Source organism: Chanodichthys erythropterus, chromosome 16 (genome assembly GCF_024489055.1).
Source record: "Chanodichthys erythropterus isolate Z2021 chromosome 16, ASM2448905v1, whole genome shotgun sequence".
Taxonomy (NCBI): domain Eukaryota; kingdom Metazoa; phylum Chordata; class Actinopteri; order Cypriniformes; family Xenocyprididae; genus Chanodichthys; species Chanodichthys erythropterus.
The window spans coordinates 14,048,006-14,061,234 of record NC_090236.1 but is presented as its reverse complement, the minus strand read 5'-3'; the positions used below and the strand labels follow the sequence as shown (position 1 = coordinate 14,061,234).

At 32.3% G+C, this 13,229-nt stretch overlaps 1 protein-coding gene across 1 annotated transcript; it reads right to left on the bottom strand.

Annotated features, from left to right (window-relative positions):
- Positions 1-273: 273 nt before the first annotated feature.
- On the bottom strand, positions 274-11,735 carry LOC137002457 (yjeF N-terminal domain-containing 3-like). Its single transcript, XM_067362107.1, has 6 exons — positions 11,602-11,735; positions 5,538-5,646; positions 4,831-4,941; positions 4,607-4,720; positions 4,098-4,248; positions 274-494 (listed from the first exon to the last, which is right to left on the bottom strand). Exons 1-6 carry the CDS (start codon positions 11,646-11,648, stop codon positions 298-300), a joined length of 729 nt encoding a protein of 242 aa, XP_067218208.1. The 5' UTR covers positions 11,649-11,735; the 3' UTR covers positions 274-297.
- Between the last annotated feature and the right edge of the window lie 1,494 nt (positions 11,736-13,229).

Sequence of the window (13,229 nt, the reverse complement as noted above, 5' to 3'; positions counted from 1 at the left end):
GACGACGTCTAAGGAGCATTTTTTTTTTCCCCTGTTCATGTTAAGATCGTGTCATTAAAAAAAATGAATGTTAAAGGTGCAGATTTTACACTGCATCAGAAAACACTCCTGAAAGAGTAAATGTTTAAATGTCATGTTAGAAATCTTGCTGTTTTGAGGAGCAACATTTTAGTTTGGACAAACTTTATTCAGTAAATGTAACACTGGAAGAACATTGGCTGAACATTTATATTTTAATAAAATCCAACATTCACATCACTCTTGAGTTGTTTGTGGCTCTGATGCTGATGAACTTGATCACAGCTCCACGACAGAATCTGTTCCAGAGAACTTGGGCAAGTTCAGCTCGTATTTCTTCTGGATGTCGTAGGGCAGGAAGCGTCCGGCCAGGAAGTGAGATCCAGGGAAGCTCAGGGCACATCTCTTGGGAGTCATCAAGGAAACCAGAACTGCAGGACTGATTCCCTCCGAACTGGATTCATTGGTGTCCCAGCCTGCAGATACACACAATATAAGTGCTTGGAAGAAAAGTGGTTTTATATAGAAACTTAGTGTTCTTGATTCAGTTTTAAAGAACCCTTAATGCCAAAATAGTTTTATAGTGTTGTAGATTTAGTTTTAATGCCAAAATAGTTTTATAGTGTTGTAGATTTAGTTTTAAAGAACACTTTATGCCAAAATGGTTTTATAGTGTTCTCGATTCAGTTTTAAAGAACACTTTATGCCAAAAAGGTTCTATATAGCGTTCTTGATTCAGTTTTAAAGTAAATTACCGTTTATGCTAAAAAGGTTCTATATGGTGTTCATGATTCAGTTTTGGTTCTATATAGTGTTCTAGATTCAGTTTTAAAGAATCCTTTATGCCAAAATGGTTCCATATAGTGGTCTTGGTTCAGTTTTAAAGAACCCTTTATGCCAAAATGGTTCCATATAGTGGTCTTGGTTCAGTTTTAAAGAACCCTTAATGCCAAAAAGGTTCTATATGGTGTTCTAGATTCAGTTTTAAAGAACCCTTTATGCCAAAAAGGTTCTATATAGTGTTCTTGATTCAGTTTTAAAGAACCTTTTATGCCAAAAAGGTTCTATATGGTGTTCTAGATTCAGTTTTAAAGAACCCTTTATGCCAAAAAGGTTCTATATGGTGTTCATGATTCAGTTTTGGTTCTATATGGTGTTCTAGATTCAGTTTTAAAGAACCCTTTATGCCAAAATGGTTTTATATAGTGTTCTCGATTCAGTTTTAAAGAACACTTTATGCCAAAAAGGTTCTATATAGTGTTCTAGATTCAGTTTTAAAGAACACTTTATGCCAAAAAAGGTTCTATATAGTGTTCTCGATTCAGTTTTAAAGAACACTTTATGCCAAAAAGGTTCTATATGGTGTTCATGATTCAGTTTTGGTTCTATATAGTGTTCTTGATTCAGTTTTAAAGTAAATTGCCCTTTATGCCAAAAAGGTTCTATATAGTGTTCTAGATTCAGTTTTAAAGAACCCTTTATGCCAAAAAGGTTCTAAATAGTGTTCTCGATTCAGTTTTAAAGAACACTTTATGCCAAAAAGGTTCTATATGGTGTTCTAGATTCAGTTTTAAAGAACCCTTTATGCCAAAAAGGTTCTATATGGTGTTCATGATTCAGTTTTGGTTCTATATAGTGTTCTTGATTCAGTTTTAAAGTAAATTACCCTTTATGCCAAAAAGGTTCTATATAGTGTTCTAGATTCAGTTTTAAAGAACCCTTTATGCCAAAAAGGTTCTAAATAGTGTTCTCGATTCAGTTTTAAAGAACACTTTATGCCAAAAAGGTTCTATATAGTGTTCTAGATTCAGTTTTAAAGAACACTTTATGCCAAAAAAGGTTCTATATAGTGTTCTAGATTCAGTTTTAAAGAACCCTTTATGTAGAGCCATTTATATAGCGTTCTTGATTCAGTTTTAAAGTAAATTACCGTTTATGCTAAAAAGGTTCTATATGGTGTTCATGATTCAGTTTTGATTCTATATAGTGTTCTAGATTCAGTTTTAAAGAATCCTTTATGCCAAAATGGTTCCATATAGTGGTTTTGGTTCAGTTTTAAAGAACCCTTAATGCCAAAAAGGTTCTATATGGTGTTCTAGATTCAGTTTTAAAGAACCCTTTATGCCAAAAAGGTTCTATATGGTGTTCTAGATTCAGTTTTAAAGAACCCTTTATGCCAAAAAGGTTCTATATGGTGTTCTAGATTCAGTTTTAAAGAATCCTTTATGCCAAAAAGGTTCTATATAGTGTTCTTGATTCAGTTTTAAAGAACCTTTTATGCCAAAAAGGTTCTATATGGTGTTCTAGATTCAGTTTTAAAGAATCCTTTATGCCAAAAAGGTTCTATATGGTGTTCATGATTCAGTTTTGGTTCTATATAGTGTTCTTGATTCAGTTTTAAAGTAAATTACCCTTTATGCCAAAAAGGTTCTATATAGTGTTCTTGGTTCAGTTTTAAAGAACCCTTTATGCTAAAATTGTTTTATATAGTGTTCTAGATTCAGTTTTAAAGAACACTTTATGCCAAAAAGGTTCAATATAGTGTTCTAGATTCAGTTTTAAAGAACACTTTATGCCAAAAAAGGTTCTATATAGTGTTTTTGATTCAGTTTTAAAGAACACTTTATGCCAAAAAGGTTCTATATGGTGTTCTAGATTCAGTTTTAAAGAACACTTTATGCCAAAAAGGTTCTATATAGTGTTCTAGATTCAGTTTTAAAGAACACTTTATGCCAAAAAGGTTCTATATAGTGTTCTAGATTCAGTTTTAAAGAACACTTTATGCCAAAAAGGTTCTATATAGTGTTCTAGATTCAGTTTTAAAGAACACTTTATGCCAAAAAGGTTCTATATAGTGTTCTAGATTCAGTTTTAAAGAACCCTTTATGCCAAAAAGGTTCTATATAGTGTTCTAGATTCAGTTTTAAAGAACCCTTTATGCCAAAAAGGTTCTATATAGTGTTCTCGATTCAGTTTTAAAGAACACTTTATGCCAAAAAGGTTCTATATAGTGTTCTAGATTCAGTTTTAAAGAACCCTTTATGTAGAGCCATTTATATAGTGTTCTTGATTCAGTTTTAAAGTAAATTACCCTTTATGCTAAAAAGGTTCTATATGGTGTTCATGATTCAGTTTTGGTTCTATATAGTGTTCTAGATTCAGTTTTAAAGAATCCTTTATGCCAAAATGGTTCCATATAGTGGTCTTGGTTCAGTTTTAAAGAACCCTTAATGCCAAAAAGGTTCTATATGGTGTTCTAGATTCAGTTTTAAAGAACCCTTTATGCCAAAAAGGTTCTATATGGTGTTCTAGATTCAGTTTTAAAGAATCCTTTATGCCAAAAAGGTTCTATATGGTGTTCTTGATTCAGTTTTAAAGAACCCTTTATGCCAAAAAGGCAGTTTTAAAGAACCCTTTATGTAGAACCATTTATATAGTGTTCTTGATTCAGTTTTAAAGAACCTTTTATGCCAAAATGGTTCCATATAGTGGTCTTGGTTCAGTTTTAAAGAACCCTTTATGCCTTGGGCCTCACTTGTAAAATGTTGCATAGAAACCGCCCTACACCATCCTGAAAATATAAAAAAGAAGAGGACCCAATGTTGAGCCTGTACACCTCTTTCTTGAATAAATAAATAAATAAATAAAGATTCTACATAAGGAGAAATGTCTTAAATGATTGCATAATACTTTCATGTATAAGTTTTTTTTTTCTTCAAAATTGTTTACCAATAAAGTGTTGAGCTGTTTAATTTAGAAAACTGTATTAAAATTAAAATACATAAAAATAAAATGCATTAAAAAAACTAAATGCATTAAATGAATGATGGGAACTCCTAAAAGGTTCTATATATGAAGCAGCTGACAGAACCCTTCCTTAAGATTCCATATAGAACCTTTTCTACTAAGAGAACAGGCTCTTATTGTGAGGAACTGGCATTTTCTTGGTCTTTGCAGTCTTTGCACCCGACGCTCATGCGAAAGGGAGAAATCATGAAGGTAAATGTGGCTTCTGTAGGCGTGGAACATGTTCATGGAAAAACTCACCACTCCAGTTTGTAAATGAAATGGTTCAGTACCTGACGGGATGTCCAGGCTGGCGATGGGGACTTTGAGTCCTCGTAGAGTCTGCAGGATGCTAGTCAACGGCTCATCGATGGCCTTCAGTTCAGTTTCTGGACCCAGAACCGCGTCCACAACCACGTTATATGCGTCATTGATTAGTTGCACCTTCAAGAAGAAAACCAGCAAAAGGTGTTTTAGAATATTATTGTTGATTATCAGTGCAACTAAAAAGAGTGTAACGCACTGATTAACTTCATCTGACTTTATTTGTTCAAAAGATGCCTGTTAATGAATTAACACAAACAATGAACAATTGTGTTTTTATTAAATAACATTAACAAAGGGTAATAAATGTTTTGCTCATTGCTAGTACAATGCATTAACTAATATTAACAACTGAGTGCTACTGAGATTTACATTAAAAAGTAAACTCTGAACTATGACTTTTATTTAGATAACATTAAGAACTCAAGTTTCTTCTCATTTCATTTTCCTAAACTGGTGTGTCGTGGTTTAGTGTGACCTCGGTGGGCAGGTAGGACAGGAACGGCAGGTCCATCCGCTCGCACTGCACCGTCAGGTCCTGATGCAGGCTGTCCGGGGAGCGTTTGGGACTGAACACTGTGGGAATGTATTCCTGTCAAACACAGACATCCATCAGTCACCAGAACCAGGAATCAGGTTTGGGAATGGAGTGGGTCAGAATGATCATGGATCATAGCTCAAGCGTGTGGTGCGTTGACTCACAAACACATGGAGATGTCGGGCACAGGCCAGCCCCACGCAGCCGTTCTGGTCCGGTCCACAGATCACCAGCACCGTGGGCTGCCGCTTCTCCAGAGACGACAGCGGGAAGGCCTGCGAGAGTACACTGATTGTCAGCTGTCACCAATAATAATTTCAAAGAAACAGCAAGTGATGCATTGAATCAAACGTGACACTGAAGTATAAAGACGGTGGACTATGTGCTCTTAAACCTAAAAATTCTTTATCAGCATCTACACAAGAAAATACTATTTCAGTCTTTCTACTTTGATTTGATTTCTTACTTGACAATTCTTTATAATTATTTGTGAAATTTACTAGAAATTTCTGAGTGAAAACTGACAAAAAGTTGGTGCAGGATTTACTTTAACTCAAAAACGGTCACAAATGATGACAAAGAATCGGCAAGTGATACATGAGAAATTCTGAAGTAGAAAGACTGAAATAGTATTTTCTTGTATCAAAATGAAGTGAGTTTGTGCTTAAAACAAGAACAAATATCAACGGAGTCAGAAAAATAAAATTCATTCAAAGAGAAAACAAGATTATTTTCCTGACAGATATTTGTTCTTGATTTAAACACAAACTGATACATTTTTTCTTTGAACAAGACTTAATTTCTTCAGTCATTTCTCTTCTCCAGTAAATGTATCTTGATTTGGAATCATTAAAGTCTCGTCCCTGCAGACCTTTGCGATGGCGGTCGCACACGCGTGTCCCAGTATCTCCGTCAGCTGTTGCCGTCCGAAACGATAATCCCTTAGCAACTCCGTCTCCATGGCAACTGCCTCCTCTTTACTGCAAAACATGATAAATAAATGACTTGAGATGAACTCTAAAAATATACTAGTTTTATACATGACTGATGGAAGTTAAACCGGCAAGAGATATTCAAGAGATTCAGCAGATTGGTATGAATGTGTGACATCTAAAATCACTGATCATCGTCATTCGGATGTCTTTGCTTCAGGACGCCTGTGGCACTCCTGATCCGCTGCCCTCCTGTGGTCAGGGTCGATAGGGAATGCCTGGGACGTTCGGCTCCACAGTTCCTGAACTCATGCAGGGAATCGATCCGACAACAGATCCTTCCACCCAGGAGCCGAAACATCAGATCAGATCATATCACATTCACTTCAGCGTCTTGAGATTCAGCCGAAGATGGAACGCTTCCCTCGTCTGTCTACAGCATTAAACCTTGTACCGCTTTTGAAATCATCACACCCGATAGACAACACTAAAAACACTGAAACAATGAAAACACTGAAACAATGAAAACACTGAAACAATGAAAACACTGAAACATTGAAAATACTGAAAAACTGAAACATCAAAAACACTGAAAAACTGAACCACCAACAAATGGAAACACTGAAACGTTGAAAAACCGAAACAAAGGAAACACTGAAAATACATAAAAACTGAAACACCAAAACAAAGAAAACACTGAAACAATGAAAACACCGAAACACTGAAAAACCGAAACACCAAAAACAATGAAAACCTCAAAAACCAAAACACCAAAAACATTGAAACACTGAAAATGCTGAAAAACCGAAACACCAAAAACACTGAAACAATGAAAACACTGAAATACTGAAATAATGAAAACACTGAAACATTGAAAATACTGAAAAACTGAAACACCAAAAACACTGAAAAACCGAAACACTGAAAACAATGAAAACCTCAAACACCAAAACACCAAAAAATTGAAACACTGAAAATGCTGAAAAACCGAAAAACCAAAAACACTTAAACAATGAAAACACTGAAATAATGAAAACATTGAAACATTGAAAATACTGAAAAACTGAAACACTGAAAACACTGAAAACACTGAAAAACCGAAACACTGAAAACACTGAACCACTGAAAATGCTGAAAAACCGAAACACCAAAAACAATGAAAACCTGAAACACCAAAAACATCGAAACACTGAAACACTGAAATAATGAAATCATGAAAACACTGAAACATTGAAAATACTGAAAAACTGAAACACCAAAAACACTGAAAAACCGAAACACTGAAAACAATGAAAACCTCAAACACCAAAACACCAAAAAATTGAAACACTGAAAATGCTGAAAAACCGAAAAACCAAAAACACTTAAACAATGAAAACACTGAAATAATGAAAACATTGAAACATTGAAAATACTGAAAAACTGAAACACTGAAAACACTGAAAACACTGAAAAACCGAAACACTGAAAACACTGAACCACTGAAAATGCTGAAAAACCGAAACACCAAAAACAATGAAAACCTGAAACACCAAAAACATCGAAACACTGAAACACTGAAATAATGAAATCATGAAAACACTGAAACATTGAAAATACTGAAAAACTGAAACACCAAAAACACTGAAAAACCGAAACACTGAAAACAATGAAAACCTCAAACACCAAAACACCAAAAAATTGAAACACTGAAAATGCTGAAAAACCGAAAAACCAAAAACACTTAAACAATGAAAACACTGAAATAATGAAAACATTGAAACATTGAAAATACTGAAAAACTGAAACACTGAAAACACTGAAAACACTGAAAAACCGAAACACTGAAAACACTGAACCACTGAAAATGCTGAAAAACCGAAACACCAAAAACAATGAAAACCTGAAACACCAAAAACATCGAAACACTGAAACACTGAAATAATGAAATCATGAAAACACTGAAACATTGAAAATACTGAAAAACTGAAACACCAAAAACACTGAAAAACCGAAACACTGAAAACACTGAAACACTGAAAATGCTGAAAAACCGAAACACCAAAAACAATGAAAACCTGAAACACCAAAAACATCGAAACACTGAAACACTGAAATAATGAAAACACTGAAACATTGAAAATACTGAAACACCAAAAACACTGAAAAACCGAAACACTGAAAACACTGAAACACTGAAAATGCTGAAAAACCGAAACACCAAAAACAATGAAAACCTGAAACACCAAAACACCAAAAACACTGAAACACTGAAAAAGTGAAACAGTGAAACACTGAAAACACTGAAACATTGAAAATACTGAAAAACTGAAACACCAAAAACACTGAAAACACTGAAACACCAAAACACCAAAAACATTGAAACACTGAAACACTGAAAACACTGAAACATTGAAAATACTGAAAAACTGAAACACCAAAAACACTGAAAACACTGAAAAACCGAAACAATGAAAACACTGAAACACTGAAAATGCTGAAAAACCAAAAAACCAAAACAATGAAAACTCTGAAACAATGAAAACACGGAAAACAATGAAAAACAAAACATGGAAAACACTGGGACATTGAAACAATGAAACGTGAATATTGACACATTGAAACATTGATATAACGGAACACTAAAATTACTGCAAAGCTGAAACATTGAAACCTTGAAACACTAAAAACATTGAAACACTGAAAACACAGAAAATACTGAAACACTGAAAAACCAAAACAATGAAAATATTGTTGTAGAAACTATTTTTTTTATGGAATGCTATGGAGTAAAATATAAAAAAGTTAATTGCAACTTTATATTTTGCAATTCTGACTTTTTCAGCTCTGAATTGTGAGATAATTGTGAGATAATTGTGAGATAAAAAGTCACAATTATCTTTTTATTTTTTTATTCTGTGGCAGAAAAGATCCATAGAAATTGCTAGTAAATTTCACAATTAATTATGAAGAAGTGGCAAGTAGTACATTAAACTAAATGTGAAATTTTGAAGTTGAAAAACTGAAATAGTATTTTCTTGTAAAACTTACACTGGCTTTTAAAAGTTTGGAATATTTAAGACGTTTTAATGTTTCAAAAATAAGTCTCTTCTGCTCACCATTTATTTGATCAAAAATACAGTAAAAATTGTAAAATATTATTACAGTTTAAATAGCTGTACTACGTGTGAATATATAGTAAAATGTCATTTATTCCGGTGATCAAACATGATCCTTCAGAAATCATTCTAATATGATAATTTGCTGCTCAAGAAACATTTATGATTATCAATGTTGAAAACAGCTTAATATTTTTGTGGAAACCATCATACATTTTATTTTTCAGGATTCTTTGATGAATAGAAAGTTCAAAAGAACAGCTTTTATTTGAAATAGAATCTTTTGTAACATTATAAACATCTTTACTGACACTTTTTATCAATTTAATGTTAATGTGTTACATTTATTTTTTAAATATTACCCCAAACTCTTTTCAACATTGATAATAATCATAAATGTTTCTTGAGCAGCAAATCATCATGTTAGAATGATTTCTGAAGGATCATGTGACACTGAAGACTGGAGTAATGATGCTGAAAATTCAGCTTTGATCACAGGAATAAATTATATTTTACAATATATTCACATAAAAACCAGCTGATTTACATTATAATAATATTTCACAATTTTTATTGTATTTTTGATTAAAATAAATGCAGCTTTGGTGAGCAGAAGAGACTTTCACAAACATTTAAAAATCTTCCCAACATTTGACTGCCAGTGTAGAATTATTCCTGTTATACATACAGGATTGTGTTGTTTGTCTGCTCTATTAATGTTTAGTTCTCAGTCTGAATGTGAATGTCTCAGTCTGCGCAGAAGGAAGTAAAGGATCAGCAGGATAAGAAGCGGATTAAAGCTTCGGTCTCCCGCTCGGATCTGGAGCTGCAGGAGACACAGCGGATCCATCATGGACATATGTCTGATTCACTCTGAAAAATGCTGGGTTAAAAACAACCCATGTTGGCTTAAAATACCCCACGAATTTGCCCCTATTTGGGGGTGAGCAAAAACATGCCTTTTACTATATTACTATATTGCTGGCTAAAAAAATAAATCCAAAATTGGTTGAAAAAAATGGCTGGGTGAAAACAACCCAATCACAGGGTTTGTCCATATTTAACCCAGCATTAGAGAGTTCAGCACCAAACACTCCAAACAGAAGCGCCTGACTTCATATAAGCACATTACACTGTTCCAGAATATTAACCTCACAGCGGCAGTAAACAGAGTCAGGAATGTTCATTCAATCTTCAGTTCCCTCAGAAAACATCGGATACTTCACAACCAGCTGGGAATGTGCAGAAAACATCTTTCATGAGTTCCTGGAGAATTTTCACTCTTGTAAAGAGACTTTGGCAGTAATAAACGCAAGACGAACTGCTTTAATGAGCCGTTAAACAACCGCAGGACTCATTTTCTGTGTGTTGTTGAGCCGTAAACCAGCTTATAATACAAGAAAATAAAGCAGTTCTAACAGTCAGAACAGCTGAAGAGAGATGAATACACTGCAAAAGACTCAGTGTTTCTGTCTTAATGTTTTCCAGCACAAATATCTAAACATTCTTAAATCAAGATACATTTACTGGAGAAGAGAAATGACTGAAGATATGAAGTTTTGTTCAGCCAATTTTGGCCGATAACCGATAATTCTTTATATTTGAAAGCCGATAACCGATATATAAGAGCCTGATTACAAAAACAAAAGTTTCAACATTAAATCCATGTCCCAAGATCACAATTGTAGTGTTTTCATTATAATAACATTAAAAATGAACACGTATCGGCCGATACCGATATATCAAGCATCCCTAGTCTTGTTTTCTGAAAAATGTAACAAGTTTGTGCTTAAAACAATGGAGTCAGAAAAATTATTTTGTTTTCCCTTTGAATTAAGTTTATTTTATAACCAAAACCATAAAAAACCCACATTTTTTGTTATTTGAAATAAAATAAACATTAATTGAAATTAAATAAAATATAGAACAATTTAGGCTTATTTTAATTCCAAGGCAAGATTTCTTTTTTTTTTACTTGATGTATTGAAATTGCAAAACTAATAAAATTGAACTGAAAATGAATGGAAATTAAAATTGAAAATTAAACTGTATAAAATTAATAAACAATAAAAAAATAATCTGAAATTTTAAACTAAAAAACAATATATATATATATATATATATATATATATATATATATATATATATATATATATATATATATATATATATAAATATAAAACTAATCTAAAACTGAAATTAAATTATAGAACAATTTAAGCTTATTTTAATTCTTTTTTTTAACTTGATGTACTAAAATTGCAAAACTAATAAAATTGAACTGAAAATTAATTGAAATTAAAATTGAAAATTAAACTGTATAAAATTAATAAAAAAACTATATAGACATTTAAAACAACAACTAATAAAATCAATAAAACTTATAAAAATCATCTGAAATTTTACTAATATATATATATATATATATATATATATATATATATATATATATATATATATATATATATATATATATATATATAAAACTAATATAAAACTGAAATTAAAGTAAAGAACAATTTAAGTTTATTTTAATTATTTTTTTTACCTTGCTGTACAAAAATTGCAAAACTAAACAATAAAATTTTTAAAAAACACTATATAGACATTTAAAAAAAAAATAAATCAATAAAACTTCAACTAAAATTAAAATAACATCTGAAAATTTAAACTAAAATATAAAAAAAAACTAATATAAAATATAGCAAATATATAAACTAATTCAAATTATTAATGAAAACTAAAACAGTATCTCAAAGATAATAAAATAACACTGGCTTTAAGCAAAAACTCACTTAATTTTGATAAACAAGACTTAAATATATAAAACCAGTAAATATATCTTGATTTAAGAATGTTTAGATATTTGTACTGGAAAACAAGTGTGTGTGTGTGTGTGTGTTACCTGAGATATCTGGGCGCTTCCACACACTCCTGGTTCCTGCTGTTCATCTTCACTGAAGTAAAAACAAGGTCTGAAAGAGTTTCAGTGTTTCAGTTCTTCGAGTCTCTGCTCGAGATGTGAGAAGATGAAGCTCGTAATGTGAGAGTCTGTCACGCTGAGGACCAATCAGAGAGCAGGAGGAGCTGGAGGAGGCTGTTGATTGGCTGATCGGATTCTTCACACTGAACTGAGAATCGCACATCTTCATCACACACTGAAGCGCAGGTGTGTGTGTTCACATTATAATGTGTCTGTGAACCCTGTTAATACACTGTGTGTGTGTGTGTGTGTGTGTGTGTGTGTGTGTGTGTGTGTGTGTGTGTGTGTGTGTGTGTGTGTGTGTGTGTGTGTGTGTGTGTGTGTGCGTGTGTGTGTGTGTGCACTGACGGAGCCTTCATGCAAATGTGGGACATTTACAAGTATTATTATTAAAAATGAAACGAGGAATTGTTCCTCATCCTGTGGAAATGCAAATCCTGAACAATGTTGTTGTTGTTGAGAAGCAGAAGAGCGAAACAGACTCCAGATCTGTGTTTGTCTTTTACTAAAGTTTGTTTCATGCAAAAGTACAAAGCAAAAAGGTATTTTTCTTTGCTTTCATTTTAATTTTAAAGTTTGTGTGTATATTTTTGTCCAAGTTAAACTACAAACATGAGAAACGCTGCTCTGGCAACTAACTAGATGAAATGCGTAAAAACAGTCCTTTAACGTCTCTAATAATGTTTAATCTCACACCTCAGATATCTGCTGCTGACAGACTCCATATGATGATTACAGTATATATTCAATAACTAATCAATAAATGATGAACACACAGCATCATTCAGATGGACACAATTAAACTCCTTTTTTAACCGAAGTCAAAGGTGTTCAAAGCTTCATATGAAATAAATGAGCAAAAATCCCCCCCAAAAATTCTCCTAATCATTTCCATGTACTGGAAGATCTTCGTTTCCATGGTGATTCAGAGTAAATTGTAACACTTTATAATAAGGTTTTATTTGTTAACGTTAATTAACGATATTAAACTATTTTAAATGAATTAACTAAATGTACAATATTTTTAGTTTGATAATGTTTAATACATTTTTTTAAGTTAATTTAATATTTCGCATTTTTAGGGGATTTTAATGGCACTAAATTATATTTATGGAAAAGTTATAATCCATTTATTACCCGTTTGAGCACAAACCTGAAAATTAAATTTCCACATTAAAAATTGAAAATTAAATTTCCGTCATAAATCTTGAATGCTTTGGATAACAGACTAATGTTTGGTTATTATTGCTGAAGTGAAAAGTTAAAAAAAAATAAATAAATAAAAATAACAAATTATAGTAGTTTAAGATTTTTATTATGAAAAATGCACAAAAATACTCTTAATTTTATATGAAATTTTCCAAAATATGTTTTACATTAGAACTGTGAGGAAATCTAAACAAGTTGTGTTCCAAAAAATGAGCTTTCAGTAAGATTTAGTTTGGGTGCAGTACCAAACACTTCCACTAGATGAGATTCGTTTCCCATTTATGTCCAATGCGCTCGTTTTTGACTGCGAACAATACGAGTGTGACTTTTTTTTAGCACCA

Bases quoted from the DNA above. Each gene is read 5' to 3' on its own strand.
- LOC137002457 (XM_067362107.1), bottom strand. From the start codon at position 11,648: ATGAACAGCAGGAACCAGGAGTGTGTGGAAGCGCCCAGATATCTCAG. The intron at 5,647-11,601 runs GTAACACACACA...CATGTTTTGCAG, and splicing joins GAAGCGCCCAGATATCTCAG to TAAAGAGGAGGCAGTTGCCA. The intron at 4,942-5,537 runs GTCTGCAGGGAC...GTACTCTCGCAG, and splicing joins GTGCGACCGCCATCGCAAAG to GCCTTCCCGCTGTCGTCTCT.